This window comes from Anopheles bellator, chromosome X, assembly GCF_943735745.2.
Source record: "Anopheles bellator chromosome X, idAnoBellAS_SP24_06.2, whole genome shotgun sequence".
NCBI classification, from domain to species: domain Eukaryota; kingdom Metazoa; phylum Arthropoda; class Insecta; order Diptera; family Culicidae; genus Anopheles; species Anopheles bellator.
In genome coordinates, this window is record NC_071287.1 from 7554239 (window position 1) to 7573783 (window position 19545).

Genomic DNA, 19545 nt, shown 5'->3' on the forward strand with positions numbered 1-19545 from the left:
GAAGCCGGCTCTGGTATCAATGTTTGGCTTGCGTAAGGTCAGCTCGGCAGTTACGTCGGATATTACACGGCAGCCCTCTAGGGCGATACGGTGCATTGCAGACCTGCCGGAACGCGCTCAGCAGCCGGTTCCGCATTTCCGCCCGTTGCGCATTCTCGTCCTCGGCCTCGTCCGGGAGTGCCTACAAGAAGTGGTGTCCATTCTCCATTGCTGGTTTTGGTTTTGTTTACTAACGGTTTGTTCATTCTTCAACAGATTCCAACACACAATCAAACACTTTCTGGCTGCTCTACTGTCACTGGCACACGGGCACCCACACGACCCGAGTGAGCACTGGACACTAGAGAAAGAGAGAGAGCGAGAAACAGACGTAACGTGCGTACGTCAGAACTACTGAAAATCCGAGGATTCCGTCTATTGCTAGCGGCCAAAAACCGAGCCGAGTAGCAGTTCCCGCTGGCCATTCGCAAATTCTTGAGATTCTTGGGATTCTTGTGTAGAACTTTACTCCACCGTTCGGGGTGAGTTGGTCAGGTCCGGGGATGAAATCGGGCTCGATGCCGATAACACCGCCCTTCTTGTCTTCCTTTGTAGCCCTAAACACACGCGCGCGGAAGACGACTTCGACGCACACCTGATTGCATACCAGAGTTTCGGTCAAGTATGTCGCCGCCAGCCACCGCCCAACGATCGATGAGCTCCGGAGCGCTAGCGGTGTTACTGCTGGCCGCTACCACCTCACTGGCCGCTCCCTACGATCCCGGTTACGGTGCGGTAAGTACCACGCGGCAGTGCAAAAAGCGGCAGGCCAGCGGACTCCTCGGGGCTGTGCGCTGCTTTCGGAAGTGTGTTTAAGAATTCAATTTTAAAAACACTTCACCGGCAGCAGCAGCAGCAGCAGCAGCATTCTCAGCTGTGTTTGTTTCTCGATTTTCTGCATCACGTTCCACCACACACGCGCGCGCGTGCGAGTCAAGTCGAGGACCGCTCCCCGGGGAGGAGCGGTCCGACCTGGGCCCTGGGCCCGGACCCAGATAGTTCTGTCTTCTGACCAGCAGCACCCGAGCGAAAGGCAAATCGCAGTCACTTTTGTCGTTGGCCAAATTGGATTTTCTTTTCCCTGGTTTCCCTGGCCCAAGAAGTGGAGTGAGCACACCGTACACTCCTCGTCCAGCACCCGGCTGGGCTGGCTGGTGGTCCGAACTACATTAAGCCCCCGTGATTACCCCCGTGTCACGCGGTGCCAGGTGCTCCAGGATGCCAGCGTAGCGTCCTCGGAAGTTCCGGGATTGCGGGATCCCGTATGCCCCGTATGTGGCCTTTCCCGGTCCAGTCCAGTCCTTGCCTTGGGTCGTTGGTACAATTTTATATTTTTTGAATCTCCGGATCTCCTGATTGGTCCGCCATTCCCCGCCATGCTCCCGTTCCCTCTCCCGAGTCCAGATTTCTGGCGTGCTGTGCTGTGCGCGCCATTTTACAAATGGCCCCGACACCACCCCGGAGTGTGCCACCTGGCGGTGTGAAATTGAAACAACAATATGCATGTGTGGGTGGGGCGAGGAAACACGTGCATCCTGTGTGTAGGAGCATCGGCACGCGGAATGTAATAAAACGGTGACACTTATTGAAGATATTCCACTGCATGATTGATTTTCGAGTGGTTCCGTGCTGCTCAAGAGCTCCGCTCAACCTTCAGAACCTGGCGAGCATGTCAGTCAAGTCTAGAGGTCCGCCAGAGTCCCCCAGGGGGGGCCCACGGTGTCGGGACACGGTGTGTCCTTCCCCGCCCCAGTTATTTATTGGATCATTCTCTCTCGCGGTCGTTTTGGAGTAGGTCTGAGGTCTCCCCAGTCCATCCCCTAAAACCCAATAGAACGTCCATTTTCATTATTGTGCCATTTGGTTGTGCCGTGCCGTGCGGGCCCTCGGACTCTGGACGAAGTTGCCGCTGTTCACCGCTAGGTGTCGCCACCGGCCATTCACTGACTGCACTGTGCAATCCTCTTCTTCGCGCATTCGGCATAATAAATCAGACCGCTCTATGCTCTACGTAGCACGATCCGACCTACCGACACAGAGAGAGAGCGAGAGAGAGAGAGAGAGGGAGAGAACGTGAGATGGAGAGAGAGCGAAGGGCCAGAAGCGGATCGTCTTATTATCTGGAAATATTGTAATTTATTTTCATTCTTTCCGGTGGCGGCGGCGGCCTTCTTTCCGAGGATCGAAAGGGAGGGCGGTGCTGCAGCTTGGGCTCATCCATCAACACCCCCTCCCCACCGTCCCCCAACAACCCACCCACCACCCGTTGATGCGCTTCCCACAGCCCACTCTGCACGGTGGCCGCTCCACAGGTGGCTGGAAATTGGACCGATCGGGTCCGGGTGGCTTGAAAGGACACCCCCGTACCAACCCCACTCCCCTCTGCCCCCACCTCCGCTTCGCCACCTCACTATAATCTGAATCATTTATTCCCACGAAGACTGGAAGACAAACTGGCGACGGAAACGGAAGCGTGCACCGGCGCTCTGCGCTCGGAGCGCGCGATGACGAAAAATGCTGCCATTTCCTCACGTTCCTACGAAGGGGGGGGGCGTGGGTGGTAGCGGGGTCTACGGATTAAATAAACGAACCACCGGTGGCCATGCTGGTGGTGGTGCTGGCAGCACCGGACCGGACAGCCGGACAACTGGGAGCGATTACGTTTCCGGTTGCCCGGTCCGTCTTTTGGACCGTCTTGGACTTCAGCAGTCTTGGAGCCCCTCTGCCCTCTCTGCCCTCCCACCCTGGGGGTGGGGGGTGGTGGGTTCCCCTGCTGCGTGCTAAGCTGCAGCCAGGCAGCCAGCCCGAAGCCCGAAGCCGGAATGGCCCGAAGTCGGCGGCGAAGCAAAACTCCCGGATAATATTGTCCATTGTCATCCTAATATATCATTTAACGTGAAAAGGACAACCGGGCTGCGCCTGGAGAGGCCAGGGGAAGGGGAGTCCACTCTTTGCACTTTGTTTCCCAGCGCGCGCGAAAAGTAAACACCGACGCGCGGGGTTCCTGTGGGTCCAGGACCGGAATTGCTGGAGCTGCAGTGTAGAGCCCAGCTGTTCGTTGTCGCTGGAAACTTGAGCGTCCTTTCCCATCCTTCCCACCGTCACCAGTAATCCGTTTATTATTAAAGATGGCCGCGCCCCGTGGACGCCGAGAGAACGGTTTGTCTAATGGCCTTTTTGGGGGGTTTTTCCTTACTGCGCTCCCAAACAGTCTGACAGCTGCCAGCCTCCACCTCCGTCGGGATAGTAGTATGTGAGCCCGCAACGGTCAACACCTTCACACGCGTCGAGGCAGCGAACCAGAAAACGCCCTAATCACCACACCCTGTGTTTCTCGTTTCACAGGACTACCAGGACTACTACTACCAAGGGTCGGCGGAGAACCTGTCGTCCGACTCGATGGCCGGCTACGGTGCGCGGCAGGATGATTTGCTGTCATTTTTGCGTAAGTATCTATAAAGTTCCCTGCCCTGGTGTCCTGCGCAATTTTGTGTGGTGCCAACCTGTCAAGCAGATCAAGGTTCGCGGCTCGATGCAGATCAGCCACCGGGTGTAACCGGCGTGGACCGATCTGGACACCGGTTCCCAGAAACGGGGCCGCCACCTGTGATGTTTCGCACGCAGCCCTCGTATGTCTCCCTGTGACGGTGTGCTAAGTTCTCCTTGTTAAATTCTTTTACCTGACCGAACCGTTCCCCGAAAGATATGAGCCGCGAACCGCCACTCGGGAGATGCCCCATTAAGGACACGGTGCTACCTACATACCTACACAGCCCATTGCTGTGACAGCTGTGAATGTCGAGCTCGGAGCTCGTTTACGTGACCGCTGAACCGTTTCGCGAGCTGACACCCAACTCGCGCGTAATTGAGCACAATCGGCGGTAATTGAGTGTCATCCGCCCTGACACATACATATCTATATCGGTGCGCTGGAGTGTGTGCAAACTAATGGAAGCGGCTTGTCGCTAATGAAAACAAATGATGAAGTGGCCGCCGATTGCCCTAACTGAGGCTTACGAACTATCGTTCAAAAATCATCGTTACCCCGCGTTGCACCTGGTATTAAGGTCTCTGGATACCGTTCAGTGGTGCTGCTGAATGTCTGCCTCCTGAACGGTGCCTCCTGCTGGTAGCTAGCCCTTTCTTGTGGCCATCCAATTCAAACGCAAACGACGACGGCGACGAACCGTCAGATCAAAGAAACTTTTTGTGTGACAGAGAGAGAGAGAGAGGGTGGGGGGTGGGGGGGAGACACAGAGGAGCATGTAGTTGCAATTTTTGGTGGGTTCCTTTGCCTAGCCTGCCTGCCTGCCAGCCAGCGCCAGCAATCTAAACGAATGTCCGTCCATCGGGGCGACGTGCCACACAAATTGCATACTTGCCGGCGCAGCGTTACGAATGCGTTCCACGTTCCAGCAGTCCTCCAAGAAGAAGATTTGGAAGAGCGCATAGCAAGAAGCAGAAGTGAAGTGAAACAAAATAACGAAACCAACCCCGAGGAGCTCAGGGAGCTTGGCTTCCCGGCGAAATGGAAAATAATTTACTTGAACACGCGAGAGCGCGAGCTCCACCGTTACGGGTGTGACAGAAAGCGACTCACACAGGAGGCAGCAGGCGCACGTGAGGGAAATACTTCCGCGTGGTGTGGTACCTTCCATCACCCACGTACAACGCACACCGCTCCCCAGATATGGGGGCGACCTGTGCGAAGATAGCGCGAGATTCTTCATACGCGCGCACGTTACGCGGGATGCTTGATTTATTAAATTCAAATGAAGCGACCCGTAAATTATGGCCACCCCGGCCAGCCAGCTAACAACAGGATTACAGGCGTACGGCCGCCACCGCGGTCTGCGCGGTCTTCCTGTCGGTCTTTGCAGGGGTGGTAACGTGTGCTTAATTTTGGGCCTCCTTAGCGGACGAAGGTGGAACACCTCGCGCTCTCTCCGGTGTGGTGTGGTATCGGATGCAGCTGTTAGACTCTCTTACTCAGTATTCACGGGCAGTGACGCCCGTGACGCCGATGTCTTCGAAAGTGTACCGGCCCGCGAACCTACCATTTGCCATAATGACTAGGTCTAACCCGCGGCAAAGGAATTGAATACTGGACCGGGCAGACCCTGCTAGAGAACGCTCCCGATACACACCGGGGATACGTAGTCGGTCGAGCCGGGGGCCTAGTCTGGACCGCGGTAATGGATGAGAATCTGACGATCGAATCTACTTCAAACCACTTTTCGAGCTGCACTAGATACTAGGTTCTAGATATAAAACTTCCTGCACCAGATCCATAGGGTGATCCATCCAAGTCCATCGTGGATTTGAAGCTACCGATTACTTTTGAAACGTCAAACTTCATGCTGGAAATTGTACAACTTTTAGTAAAAACTTTGACATTTACTAAACGGGACGCTTGCAGAAATAGTTTGGGTCTTCAACGCAAACTGTCAAATTGTCGTATAAAATTTGAAAATGGAGCCTCCGATGATGACGCTACCGAAACTTGGACGACATTTGGCGTTACGTCCGATACAGCAGCGACACTAGAATGGACCACCCTGTGGACCTTTCTAGATACGAAAAGATCCAGCACTGTGTCGGGGCTCTTGGAGTGTCGGGGCTCTTGGACCCGGGCCGGTGTTCCACTTTCAGCTCCTTCATCGTCTAGCCGGCTTTCCGTCGGCTTGGACCGGAACGACTTGACTTTTATTTTCATCCTCATCCTCGCGTAGCTAAATCATGTGTAAGAACCATAACTCATACAGGGTCTTACCACCCTCACCTCACCCTGGGGGCCTGGGGTTTGGGATAAATGAAGCGCGCGAGGTACCTGGCCACACTAGACCAACTCAAGACCTGGGAAAGATCTGGAGTCGGATAGAGCACCGACTTTCTTCGGACGAACTTTGACGGGGGCTGGAGGGAGCACCGGATATGTTTGATTGTGTGAAGGTACTGAAGCGGAGTTGGAGGTTGCTGAGGGAAACCGGGGGTTAACTTTAACCAAGTGCCCCACGTTGGCCCAACAATCGATCGGTGGTGGTGTACGTGCGTGCGTGCGTGGATGGATGAATAATTTGTTTTTCCGCCGATTGTGGAGCTCGAGTATCATAAATTAGTTTCTGTTTTCACCTTCGCCAGTCCGCCAGTCGTCGCCCGCGCACCGCACGTCATACAATTTCGTAACTTCAACTTGCTTCCCAGTCCCAGAGCCAGATGGAGAAAAAAAACGGCAACCCACAACTCGATATGGAATATGGAAATGTCCTCGGAGGACATCGGACCCGAAAGTTCCAAAGCGGGCCCCCTTGGTTTGGTGGGTAACGCGGTGCGTTACAAGCAGGCCCCGGTCAGGAACTTCGATTATAGCATCATCCGGGAGCAATTAATCGCCCAGGACGCCCTGTAGTGCGTCGTCCAACACAGTGGACTGTGATCAGATCACCGTTGGAGCCGAAGCCGGACATGTTGGTCGCCAGGACACGCACCGGACTCTGGACCGATTAGAGTGGTCCACGGTGGCTGTGGACGAGTATCTGAAATGGAAAATAAACGGGAAACTCCTGTTAAATCGAGAGAAGAAAAAAATGAGGGATGCAATCGAAGGGGGGAGGCGTAGCAACGACCGATGGTGGTGGTGGTGGTGGTAAACAATACGCCACACAAACTACCACTTCATCAGGCCGAGGCACCGTTCATTTATTTCCGGTATTGCTGCGCATTTGGTCCGTCTGGGGAACGTGGAACGTGGAAAGGAACGCGGAAGAGATGGATGACGCGACGGTGGCGGAGGGGTAGGCTAGTTGGTTTTGCTTGAGCTGAGGCTGGGGTCGGCCATTTTTCATGGAGCCTGCCAGCGTCGGAGCCGTCGGTTATTGGACGGACGATGGACTCTGCGTGGACTCTGCGTAAACTCCCTCCTGTCTCTCTCTCTCTCTCTGCCTCTCTCTGGGTAGATCTCTGCCTCCCCCCCGGGACACTTCTTGGAAGGGGTTGGGGCTGTGGCGATGGACTGGTCGCGTCGCGGAAAAAAATCACCCCGATCCGGATATCGAGGTTGGGCTCAACCTTCTATTTTGCCAACGCTATTCTGGTTCGCTTTGGGCGACCAGCGGATAGACATGCTAAACGGAGGATAGAGAGGGAGAGAGAGGGGGTGAAGGGAGTAGCGTTGGGTGGTGGGATGGAGTGGGTGGTGAGTCTGGAACCGAAACGTATGTAAAGCATCAGCACACAGTGCCAAAAACGGTCCGTCACGTCACGTGACGTTGTTGGAGACTCTGCCAGGGTTTTGAGTTGGGCCGATTTTTTTTAATTTTTATTCTCTCTCCCTCTCTCTCTCTCTCTCTCTCTCTCTCTCTCTCTCTGTCTCTCTCTCTCTCTTCTTTCACTCCTGCTCTACTTGCTCACTCTTGCTAAGCCGTTTCAAGCTGGGATGAGTTTGGAGTGGAGAAGGATTGAACTCGCAGGGTTCGATTGCATATCCGTCTAGGATGCCAGCCAGACGAATGCGTTCGGCAACTCAAGAACGTCAATTGTGTAGTTCATAGTCGACCATCAAGTTCACTGCACCGGTGATCTAACGTGATGGAGTTTCCATTCGGGTGGCTTTTCGGGTGTCTCGCTGACATCGACTTACATTTGTTAATCCCTGCCAGGGGAAATTGAACAATAAATGTTGCGCTGGGTGTAAATCTGATCATCTGTCAGTCATCGTCAGTAACTCTATCAAAGACCGGCACGCTCGGTGTGTCCAGAGTTAAATCTATCGAACGACAAAGATTACCTTAACCTAGGACGCGACTTACATTGTTTTTGAAACAATAAAATAGTTTCGCAGATAAGTTTAATTGTTAGTTTAGTTTAGTACGTCTATTGACGGAAGTCAATTAAGTTTATTTGCCAGTTTGTTGCATCAAATATGCACCGTTTCGGTGCATAATTGTTTGCCATTCTAAAGGTAGTTTAATAATGTCTTTCAGAAGTCTTGGTCCTCATTGACGAAAAACTAAAGAAACCTTTTTTCGCATTCTTCTCTCGATCCCATACGGAAGCAACTCATAATAAACGATTCCTCTCAAGTCCCACCATATACATTTGGTAGAACTTTCGTGGCCGTTAGCCCTGGTTTGGCCACCGTTTGAGCTGGATGGATTTCTTTTTTCCCAACCCAATACGATTCGCATCCCACACACGCATACACACTTAGGACTTTTACACACTGTCTGGATCAGTTTGGAGCTTCCGCCCGTTTCAACACACGGCCCGCAGTGCAGTGTACGAGGTTAGAGGTTTGCCGGAGGCGCATCGCGATTTAAACAGAAAACCCGCAAAACAGCTCTTGGCGCAACGTCTAAAAATCTGTGTTCCCCCGTTGAAATGCTTTCCTTCCGTGGGACTCGCTGCCAACGAGCTACCATTCCACGGAACGATGTGCGGTGTCGGGCTGGAATTTCGCTTTAAAAGGCGGAGTCCAGCGCCATCTAGCGGCACTTGAAGCGCGCTCTGGGAAACTGGGCAATGAAAAAGAGAGAGAGAGGCAAAAAAGGCATCAACCCCCACCAGCACCAGCAATCGGTTTGGGCGTACGACCTCTGAGTGGTTCGTCGGTCGGGGCCGAAGCACGGTGAGCGCGGTACCGATATAAAATGAACAAATATGAAAACTATGCCCCCAGCACCAGCGTGTGCAGCAGCAGCAGATATTCCGCTTAGAGGCTCTCGGGCCGGGACTCGGCCACTCGTCGGTCTGCGCTGCGCTATCATCGATGAGTCGTTTTCGAAACCTGATGGTTTACTGACCACCACCCTCTGTTGCTCCCCTGCCACCGGAGAGAACTTCTTGGTCGGGAAATGCATCGAGCAGCGCGGAAAGTCCCAGCTTCCACCGTGGTCCAGTTGGCGCGAATTGATGGGTGATGAACGGAGGGGGGTGGGGAGGGTGGGGAATGGAAAAAAAACAGAAAACATGAAATACAACCCAAGAGAGAGAACAATGGTAATCCCGACCTTCGTCCCGCTGAATGCGCCAATCGAGTGCCAATCAACAGACTTCGATCTGCAGAAAGGGCTTCCAGGGGACCAGTGGGTGAGATAGGCACGTAGGGGGGAATTTGCATTTATTTAACGCAGCCCCCCAGCACCCCTCCACAGCTTAACCACACTCCGCTTCCGGGGAGCCCACCGTGTGGAGTGCTGCTGCTGTAGAGAGAGAGAGAGAGAAGTTGTGGAAAATGTGGCCAGTCAGACCAATAATGGCCGGACCGAGACCGACCGGCTTCTGGATGCCTGCAGAGGGTCTCCATGAGGGAGAGAGAGAGAGAGAGAGCAACAGCATTATTCCTTATCATTCCTATTGGCCACGCAACATCGAGCACCATCGATGGACGGTCGGTCGTTACTCAGCTCAGCTTTGCCGTGGATCTCCCATTTTGGATTGTGCCAATTGTGTGTGGGGAGGGAGGGAGAGGATTGGGGCAGACGTCAACGGGTAGGTTGCTGAACTGACGCTAGCCACTACTACTACGTCGTCTGGTGGGAAGAATTATCATGAGCCGGGCAGAGCAAAATTGGCGGCAGATTTGAAGAATTGAAGAATTGAAGCCAGTAACTGTCAGATCTATTACCTCACTTTCTCTCTCTCTCTCCCTCGCTCTCTCTCTGCTGTGCTCCATTAGCTGATCAGGATGATCTGTTGGCCAACCGGCTCGGGACCGTGATCGGTGCGTTCGGGAACACCCTGTCCCAGCTCCTGTTCGGCACGAATGACGTCAGCACGGACGTGACGTTCTGGTGTGCGACCATGTAAGTAGCGCAGCGCCCTCCTGGACAACCTACCCCAATCCGCTTACGCCAACGCCTACACAACTCTTGCAGCAATCAACCGGAGTACGTTCAGACGTACGTGGACGACCCGCAGCTGGCGCAGAAGTTGGACCCGTCGAAGCCGATCCTCATGTTGGCGCACGGCTGGACCGACAACGTCAACCGGACCTGGGTGAAGCAGACCGTCGCCGACTACATTCGGCTGATCGGTGGCAACATCTGTGCGGTCGACTGGAGTCCACTGGCGCTGGTCGAGTACAATCTGGCGGCACGCAACACCCCGAAGGTGGGCCGCTACCTGGGCAAGTTCGTCCAGTCGTTGCTGGGCCGGGGTTTCAACATCAACCAGGTGACGCTGGTGGGGCACAGTATGGGGGCGCACATTGCCGGGATCGCGGGCGCCTATCTCGGTGGGCAGGTCCCGAACGTGATCGGGCTGGACCCGGCCGGGCCGGGCTTCACCAAGCCGATCCCGGTGCCGGTCGACCGGCGGCTCGATCGCACCGACGGCCACTTCGTCCAGGCCATCCACACCGACAAGAGCATCATCGGCACGTCGATGAACCTGGGCCACGAGGACTACTACGCGAACAGTGGCGCGAGTCCGCAGCCCGGCTGCGAGTTCCCGCTCGTCAACAACGACACCACCAAAGCGTACCGTGAGTAGTAGTCCAGTGCCAGACACGGACCAGACACTAATAGAGATCCCTCCATTGTAGTGCAATTCATCTGCAGCCACTTCAAGGCGGTCGAGTACTTCCGGGCATCGCTGGACCGCCAGAACGTCTTCGAAGGTACCGCCTGTGCGTCCTACTACAACTACAAGCGAAACGACTGTGGACCGAGTGGCCGGGCCCGGGACGACTTCGGACTGTTCAACAGCCGGACCGCAGCCGGCTCGCTGTTTGTCGCGATCGACAAAACGGTCTACCCGTACGCCCGGACAGCCTCACGGAGTGCCGGCAAATAATGGTTAGACCTCTATGTTTTAGTTGCTCTATAGGTTAACACAGAACGAAGAACTGGCGAAGAACTACCTCTATGTTGTAGTCGCTTTATAGGTTAATAAAGAATGAAGAACTGGTGAAGAACTAAAATGAAGAACTGACCCGCACACTGTTGGTTGTTGTCGTTCCTACGGATCGGGGAGCCTGCTGCTGATTCCTTGCGTGATGACAGCATTCCCTCAGCTCTCTCTCTCTCACTCTGTAGCCCAGCAACCCAGTCCCAGCCCACCGGCCGACCTGGAGGACTGGGATGCGCTCCGTAGAGTGGGGAATTCATTAATTAATTGCCCGTAAAATTAGTGGCGCCCCGGGGCGCATCTTGTTTGGGCGGGAAGATTTGACAGCGGGAACTACGCGAAAAGCGGATCCGTTCGCGCGCCCGGGTGTCATCGCCAGTCGAGTCGAGTGAGGTGCACCGGCCGTGTCCAAAAGTTTGACAGGGCCCAACCTCCGGAGGTTTGCGTATAATTACCTCCGCGAGGCTTGGCCTGTATTGACTTGATCGAAGGCGTCACACGACTAGGCGGCACGGCCTGACGGGCGCGCTGTGATTCAATTATTGAGCGAAGCAATTTATAATTAACAGGTGTTAATAAGCGTGGAATTGGAAGTGAGACGACGAGGCCGGGCGCACGTGTGGGCTTGCCGGGGTTGCTCTACTTCTGGTGGCGATGCGCCCCCTGGAATGGGCAGCTCCCTCCAGTACCTGGACCTGGACCTAATCCCCAGCGTTCAATTCTTCGCGCTCCAGACATGGGGGAGTTCGAATCGGTTTTCAAGGCTGCTGGACCGGTGGAGGTGGGATATAGGGCCAATATATTCGAGGGTCTGGACCAAGATCTGGACCTGGCAGACCCCTCCGCACCTCCTCCTTATCGCCAAAAACGGATCATCCAAGGAGCAAGGAGTTCGGGTCAGGGGGCCCCTTCTGGGTGCCCAAGTCTCTCGCTAACTCCCACGTCGTTGGGGTTGGGAAACCCCGCCTACCGCCGTTCTCCACCAGATACCGTCCGCCCACCCCGCACCCCGCACCCTCCCCTTCGGAAGGTGTCCTTTTCCCAATTGAAAGTCAATCTCCGGCACTCCGCGCACTCCGGGTGTATCGGTGTTTAACATAATGACCGTGTTTGTTTGGTTTGTGCGCGGCCGAACCACCCGCCAAGCCCCTCACCGCCGCCCCACGCAAAAGGGTTCTAACCCCTATCTTTCCACCCCACCGCCCCCCCCCCACCGGAAGGGATATATTCCGGAGTATGCCGGAAGCCGCGCCGCGGTGAGTGTGTGCAGCGGGCGGAACCGATGTACCGTCGGACCATTATGCTAATGCGCCCCCCCCCCTATCCCCTCCCCTCACGCACCGGTGTCCTTTGGAGCGGGGGCGCGCGCGCGTGGGATCTTGCGCTGGGCTCGGCTGTGTTGTTTGTTGTTTTGTCCGGGTTGTTGAAGGGGTTGTTTTGAAGTAGAAGTCACTTAAAATATTCGGGCACGTCCCCCTGTCCCCCTCCGCACCCCACCCTTGGTGACCGTTTTTTCCACCCGCCCCCCGGTCCGCGGCAGTGATGAAACCGTGGGAAAATCCGTGACTGCTCATTAGCGGTCGGTCGGCTCGGTCTCGGCAGGAGCTCGACGGGTGTGGGGGGGGCCGCGGGCCGTGCTGTTTGTTCACCCAGCCTTTTTCAACCCCTCCTTGCCCCCCCCGCGCCCCCTCCATCATCTAGGGAGCAAAACCAGCCAGCTGTCGCTGTTCCCGCCTCCTTGGGGGTGCTGAAATGCGCGGCTCAAAGCGCGCACCCGGCACGCAGGATCCGGGTTCGGTCCCGTTTGGTCCTCGCAACGCCTACCGCCTCCCTCTGTGTGCGTTTGTGTGTGTGTGTCACACAGACACAGGGAAAGGGGTTGATTATGAAAACATTATCATTATGACAAAACACAGCCGGAAGTTTTCCCGCAGAATCGGTTCCGCCCCTTCTCCCCCGGGAGGGGGGGTGGTGGTAGGTGGGTGGTAGGAGGGACGCGGGAGAGGAGGGGGGGGGGGGGGAGCTTAGGCATGACGTTAGTCGCGCGCGGCCACATCGGAATAAATGGTTATTGATGTCTGCTTCGGCCTCGGCTGGCAAGATTTTGGACCAGGCTGTGGGGAGGGGCGGGAAGATGGGGGTGGAGGTGGGGGTTGTCTAGCCACTGACCCCTGGCAGTGACACCAGGCTTTTCTCACCCCCATCCACCGGCAAGCCACAAAACAGGAAAACCCAAATTAAATAATTGAGGGTGGTGCTTCTCTCTAATGAACGATAACGAGTTCGTCGGGGGGGGCGTTGCGTGCGATGGGGCGCGTGGATAGGTTGGAAGAGAGGGGGAGGGGGAAGGGGGGATGGAGGGGCCGAATCGTTATGAGGCAGATACAATTTAATTGTCGAGTTTCGGGCTCCCAGCTTCAAACGTTGGCCGTTGGTCGGTAACGGCATCAATCGCATCGACAAACACTCACCAACACGTGCGTCGTGTGGTGAACCGCAATTCGCAGAACATGCGTCTGTGTGCGTGCTCTGTTTCATTGTTCGAAAAGTTTCGCTGCGGTTTGATAAGAAAAACACAATTTTATGGTTAGAAATACAATTAATTATTCAGTATTCAAGTCTCCCGGAACATCAATACACGGACGATGTTCCGTACGAGATTCCAATCCAGGAATTCTATCCCTAAACTCCTGAAGGATCTGGAAGGGCTAAAAAATACGCTTCCACAGCTGCCTATGACATCATCATATAATGGAAAACGCTTTCCACGCATTATTTTGTGTAAGGTCTGGAAACAGATGGAAGTCGCTAAAGGCCAAATCTCGTCAAATACGGTGGATGCTCCAACAATTCAAACTTCCATTCATGGATTTTCCTTCCGCTGGTCTAAAGGGTTGCAATACACCTCAGAATTTTGTAATTGTATCAGTTCGCAAGTAATCCATAAACAAAGTTCCATTCGCAGCCCAAAAATCCAAATGCTAACACCTTTATGGGCGATTTATGGACACGAACTCGTTTCGAAGCCGAAGAACCAGGTTCGCAGCCTCTTGTCTTGGCTCAGGATTATGGTGATAAACCCAAGTCTCATCCATAGTGACGATTCGATGCACAAAATCCACTTCATCAAATATTCAAATGCAAATATTGCAAATATTCCCCAGAAAGTTGTACAGCTTTTTGGAACTCAAAAATCTCTTCTGTCAAAATGCTGCAGCCCAGATGAGATGCCTAGCACTTCTAATAAATTTCTTTAAGTCACCAAACGATTTTCCAATATCTGTACTTGTATTTTTCCTACGCTTTCAGGTGTTGCTACTGTTTCTGGACGTCCTTGGCGTGGATCGTCTTCATCAACCCACCTCTCTTTTGCTGTACTGATTGAAGGCGACGTGTGGCATCCTTTGTTTTTTAAACCATCTAAATGTAAGAAATGAAACAATCTCTGCACGATACTTGATTGTAAAAAATACTGTTACACGTCGATACTAAATGGCTTGTGAAAAAAGATCGATAAGTGATCGATTGAAATTTATCACCACGCACATTCAATATGAAGAGGGTAACAACATTTGAAAATAAATGTTGGACTCGGAGTATGCTTTCGTGCATTTCGTGTGATATTTATCAATACGGAATCGCTGGTGCCTGTGGTATTTCCGCGTTCAGGGCGGTTCGCCTTTCTGTCATCTTTTGATGTCATTTACCCGAAGCCGATTCTGTATCTCGGATTCGCTTTCGCGACTTGTGTTTTGTTTTCTCTTGCGCGAATTTCGAAGTCATTTTTGTTTGTTTCTTTGTTTATCGAGCTCGTTTGCCCACGGGCCCCCATTGTTTGCTTTCATATTCATTCCCGTTTCGAGCAGTCTGCTTTTTCGTGTGTTTGCCCTTTTTTTTTTTGTTTCGATTTTGTGTTGATACCTTTTGCATGTTTTGCACTTTTTCGTTGTACGTTTGTCGCTCTCGTTCTTTGCTGTGACGTTTTCGAAGAGCACCCCGGGGACATTGTTTTCCTGTTTCTCGTCGCCTGTCGGTTCGTGTGTGCCGTAATTTGTTTCGTGCCTCTCGTTTCCTTCTCTTGCTACCTCTCTCTCTCTCTCTTTCCGCTTGGCATTTTCTACTTCGCTTCGCACCCGTTCAACCGGCATCCTGCGTCTCGGCGCGTGTGTTTTGGGGTCCCGTAAGCATTGTTTTAAACAAATTTTGCTACACATTATTGCACATCGATCAACATCGGAACAATAAATTTGTTTCTCCCACCACCAGCCCCACGCCGCACGCGCTAGGTGTGTACCAATAAATACCACCCGGCCCCGCCACATCCCCCCCCGGCCCCTTCGCTCCCCGATGGAGCGGCTGTCGATATCTGCCGGATGTGTCAACCGAGAGGCTGGTTCGGTGCCCCGGGCACGATTGATGGCGTTGCCCGCGGGATTTAAAAGAGTTATCCTACAACGCACCGCTGGGTGGGGGGGGAATCCTGGTGGTATGCTCTGTGGGTGGTGGGTGGGTGTTCGACCAACGCCAAACAAATACACTACAGTGGCTGCAGTGACTGCCCGACCCCGGCTCAAACAGTTGTCGATGTTGTTGTTGTCGGACGTTCCCGTTTTTTTTCCCGCAGTTGCTGTATCCTTCGCGCCACTAACTGCCTTCCGTGGTCTCCCACCCCCCCACGCCCCATCACGCCCCGCATTCACGGTACTAAACATTCGATTAATACCCGTCGATCTCGAGTTGATCGAGTGAAGGTCGACTTCTGTGACGAGCCATCCTTTTTTGTGTTTCGCTCGCGCGTCCCTCCATTTTGTTGTACCGTTTGCGTTGGACTGTTGGGTGGGGGGTTGGGGGGTTCGGGGGGGTTATTGATATCGCCTAAGCACACACATACACGCACTCCCGGGGGTGAGTGTGTTTGACGTAAGTTACACGATTTCCGTTGGGTTTTACGCCAAACGGAACACTGGCTTGGGGTTTGGGCAGGCTTTTTCTGTGTTGCTTTATTTTTGGTAGTCGTTTTTGTAGTCGTCCCTCGTCCCATGGTTCCCCCGATCTGCCCTCCCCGTTCCTATTTCCTCTACTTTTATCCGGCTTTTTTTCGCCCACCTTCAGTACGTGCTGGTGTGCGTCGTTCGCGTGGTTACATTATTCCACGCGGCTGGCGAACGATTGATGCTACAATTGGTTTGATTTGGCTACAATTTTTCGGACACCGGAAACGGCATGGATTCGCCCGACCCGACCGCAATACACACTCCCCCAACCCATCATCAGAGTCGACTCTTTTTCTAAGTGATATGGTGATCCATCAAGTGTTTGGGTTTTAAACTATCGAATACTTGACGCTTTAAAACGTCAAATTTCATTCTGCAAATTTTAAACCACTTAGTCAATACTTGAGGAAAATTGGGAAATTAAAAAAACTTATTTCCAAGCGGGATGAATCTTCAACCCAAACTGTACGAAATTTGGTAAAGCTCATTTCGACACCTCGATGGTGAATAAGGCATGGCCCAGTTAGAATCGGGAACAATTGCATTAGCTCTATCTCGGGGTTGGTTTAACTTAGGAAACACATCAAGGTATCAAATTGAAGGTATTTAATTGTACTTTAAGAGAAAAATTACAGAAATTTATTATGTCGGTCGTCGGATGAAATCACGAACTTTCTTTGGAATGCGCGCCATAATTTTCTGCACAATCTTCGGGTCCACCTAAGCGGCTAATTTGATCTAATTTCTCGCCATCTCTGCAGCATTCCGCATCACCTTTTCAGTCTTCTTCAACTTCCTATTGATTGTTGCCCAATAATTTTCGATTGGGTGGAGTCTAGGGCAACTTGGTGGGTTGATATCCTTTGTGATGAAATCCACCTTATTGTAAAAGTATCACAGAACTACATCCCTGCTATAGTGGCAGCTTTCCAAATTAGGCCAAAACTTTACCGGACCTTTGTTCGACTTAATAAATGATATCATTAATTTTTGTGCAAATTTATTGGCGAATACAAATTTGATCTTGAAGGGGACATTTCCCTGTGCCGTGGCGAGATAAAATTTTGATCCAAGAAGCTGTCCAAAATCAAATTTCACGTATGTTTCGTCGTCCATAAGCAAGCATCCTTTGTACCTCGTCATAACCTTCTCGTACAACTAGAAGCGCGTGTTTCAATGACTAGATTTTGTGTAAGTGTCCTGTTTGGATGCTTACATGCAAGGAAAAAACAGTAGCCTCTTCGTAGACAGATCTCCCGGGCAGTACTTTTGCTGGTACCATATTTTTTTGCAATATCCCGAACCTAAAGTCCAGGATTTGCCTCGATTGATCTGAAAACCTTCCAGTTCAGCTGCCGATTGAATGTTCCACTACGATGTCTACTCTGAATCTTTCAATCTACGGTATTGGGTTCCCAGAAACGGTAAAGCACAGCATATATAGTTGATTTTGCAAATTTTTGTGTTTTTGAGATTTTTAAAGTAGACCACGTGGTGTTTTCGACGTGAGTGTGCAGAATTATTTTTCCTCTTTAGAGTTCAATGAAGCATAACTTTCCATAAACTCCACGTACTAAGATGAAACTTTCAGCACTGAAAGTTGAATGTTTACTGAAGATATGACTATCAACACTTTCGAATCCCGACCACCAGAGGCGCTGCTAGAAATCATGCAATTGTTCCCGATTCTAAGTGGGCTATGCTTTAAGCAGAATTATCATATTCGGGGCTGGCTGCAAAACTCTCACACGTCGTGCAAGAGAAGCCAATACACCCACCCACCCAAAGAGTGTCTGTCTGTCTGTACCTCCACTGGTGGGGCCCACTCAGCCTCAGTGTATCCCGTGTAAAATTCTTCGCTTGCTTGGTTAGAGAGTGTGGAGCTCTTCCTGACCATTCCCGGAGGTGAACGGTTCGTCAGAACCGTCTGTCTGTGGTCTGCGGGCCCCGTTGGCTGCGATCTGTTTTTGCGTGTACGCGTACGCACTGGTCCGTGCCCCTGGCTGCCAACCTCTCCTTCTCGTCCCAGCCCAGCGTCCTGCCAGCCAGCAGCCAGACAGCGCGCTCGAGGGATGTGACTTCATTCGGAAGTGACGTTATGATGTTAGTGACCGGCTAGGGGGGGTGTGGAACTGGCCGGCCGGCCAGCCGGTTGCTCATGTTGGAAAACTACTCCAAACCCCGCAACCCACGTCACGCTCTCTCCCCCCAACCCGTTTGTGTCACGCATGTGTCATGCATGTGTCATGAGTCGGTCCAGTCCGAGCAACCGGAGCAATTCCGAGCGAGCTAGCCGGGCGCAGGATTTTATTTTTCCCCTCCCCTCGCCTCTCTTCTTCCCTCCACCACCTCCTGGTCACTCTCTCTCCCTCTCTCTCTCTCATCCTCCCTCTCTCAGAGTAGAGGCAATCGACGAAGATGCAATCGCACAACTCGCATCAGGCCCGTGATCGTGTCCCCGTGATTGACTCCCCCCCCCCCTCCACCCCCGGTGGCAGGGTGGTGGGTGAGAACCCCCTTGCTTCCCTTTCAGCCGGTCGCCCAGCCTGTCCGAAGGCGATGGTGGTGGGCAATATGTTGCGCGATGTGCGTTCTCCGGGGGGGATTTCGAGCACCGCGAACCATGTTTCCGAGGTGCATTGGTGGGAGATTGGGTGCGGGAGTACAAATTGAAACTGCAAAAATATACGCCGCCGCACTCCCCCCGACGCAGTTCCTCGTAGCCCTACCCCTTCATCATTACAAGCGAGATCTTCGTGTGTTCGCCCAACAGCCCAACAGCCCAACAGCTGCTGTGGCCCGTTCCCTCAGCCTCAGGGATGTGGTGGAAGTGGGAGTGGGTGAGGGGGCACCAAAGCGCGTCATCCATAGACCGCACGCTGCAAGCTCCACTCCTTTCTCACGTGTTTTCCAGCCGCCAGCTTGGTTTGCTCCAGTGGCCAGCCATCGAAAGCCGCCGAAAACCGAAGGTTTTGTGGGTGAAGAAGAAAGGGGGCGAAGGGGGAGGAGAGGGTGTGGGGGGATTGTGGCCCCAGCGCGGTCACCACACGGCAGGACGGTGGGTCGCGGGGATCGGGCAATTATTGAACCCTCTGACTGAGCGACCGCGAGGCCAATCCGACCAGGGGTAAGGGTCCGGGCGGGGGAGGTGGTGGCAAAACAACATGCAGTTCCATTGTCCATTTGTCAGTGTATGTGTGTATGTGTGTGGCGCTGACCTGATAAACTCCTAATTTGCTACATTAAATGAAAACTGACGCCGCGTCCGTTTGATTAGCCCCTCGGGTGTTAATAATTTATTTACGGATCCCCCCCCTCTCTCTCTCTCTCTCTCTCTCTCTGTCTGTGTGTGTGTGGCGGGGGTGACGGGGGTGTCGGGTGGTGGTGCTTGAAGGGGAGGGGTTTGGAGCTCGAACGAGGACCGCACGGAGCGATATCCCGGGGCCTTGGGCTGCGTTCAGAGCGTACGCAGTCGAACCGGACGGACACGGGTGCAACTTGCGCGATGTTCTACACCCCTGCCCTCTCTGCCAATCCCCCCCCCCCCCCCCCCCAACCCTCCTCAGCGCTTTTCTCTCTGCATCCCTGTGCCGGCGGCTTCACACGGTTCCCGGTTGGGGTGCGCACGTCAGTTAGTTGGCAAATCAGCGTTTTTGATTTTGGG

General features: G+C 53.3%; 1 protein-coding gene across 1 annotated transcript; it reads left to right on the plus strand.

The window, feature by feature from the left end:
• The first annotated feature begins 663 nt into the window (after window positions 1–663).
• LOC131213430 (phospholipase A1 3-like) lies at window positions 664–10833 on the plus strand. The gene is made up of 5 exons (XM_058207469.1): window positions 664–774; window positions 3385–3484; window positions 9716–9842; window positions 9915–10522; window positions 10583–10833. The coding sequence occupies exons 1-5, from the start codon at window positions 664–666 to the stop codon at window positions 10831–10833; spliced, it is 1197 nt and encodes a 398-aa protein (XP_058063452.1).
• Window positions 10834–19545: the final 8712 nt, after the last annotated feature.

What these genes read in the sequence shown, in the direction of transcription:
- LOC131213430 (XM_058207469.1), top strand. Translation starts at nt 664, where the DNA reads ATGTCGCCGCCAGCCACCGCCCAACGATCGATGAGCTCCGGAGCGCTA. An exon ending in TGATTTGCTGTCATTTTTGC is followed by an intron (nt 3,485 to 9,715) that starts GTAAGTATCTAT and finishes GTGCTCCATTAG; the next exon opens with CTGATCAGGATGATCTGTTG. An exon ending in CGACACCACCAAAGCGTACC is followed by an intron (nt 10,523 to 10,582) that starts GTGAGTAGTAGT and finishes CCTCCATTGTAG; the next exon opens with TGCAATTCATCTGCAGCCAC.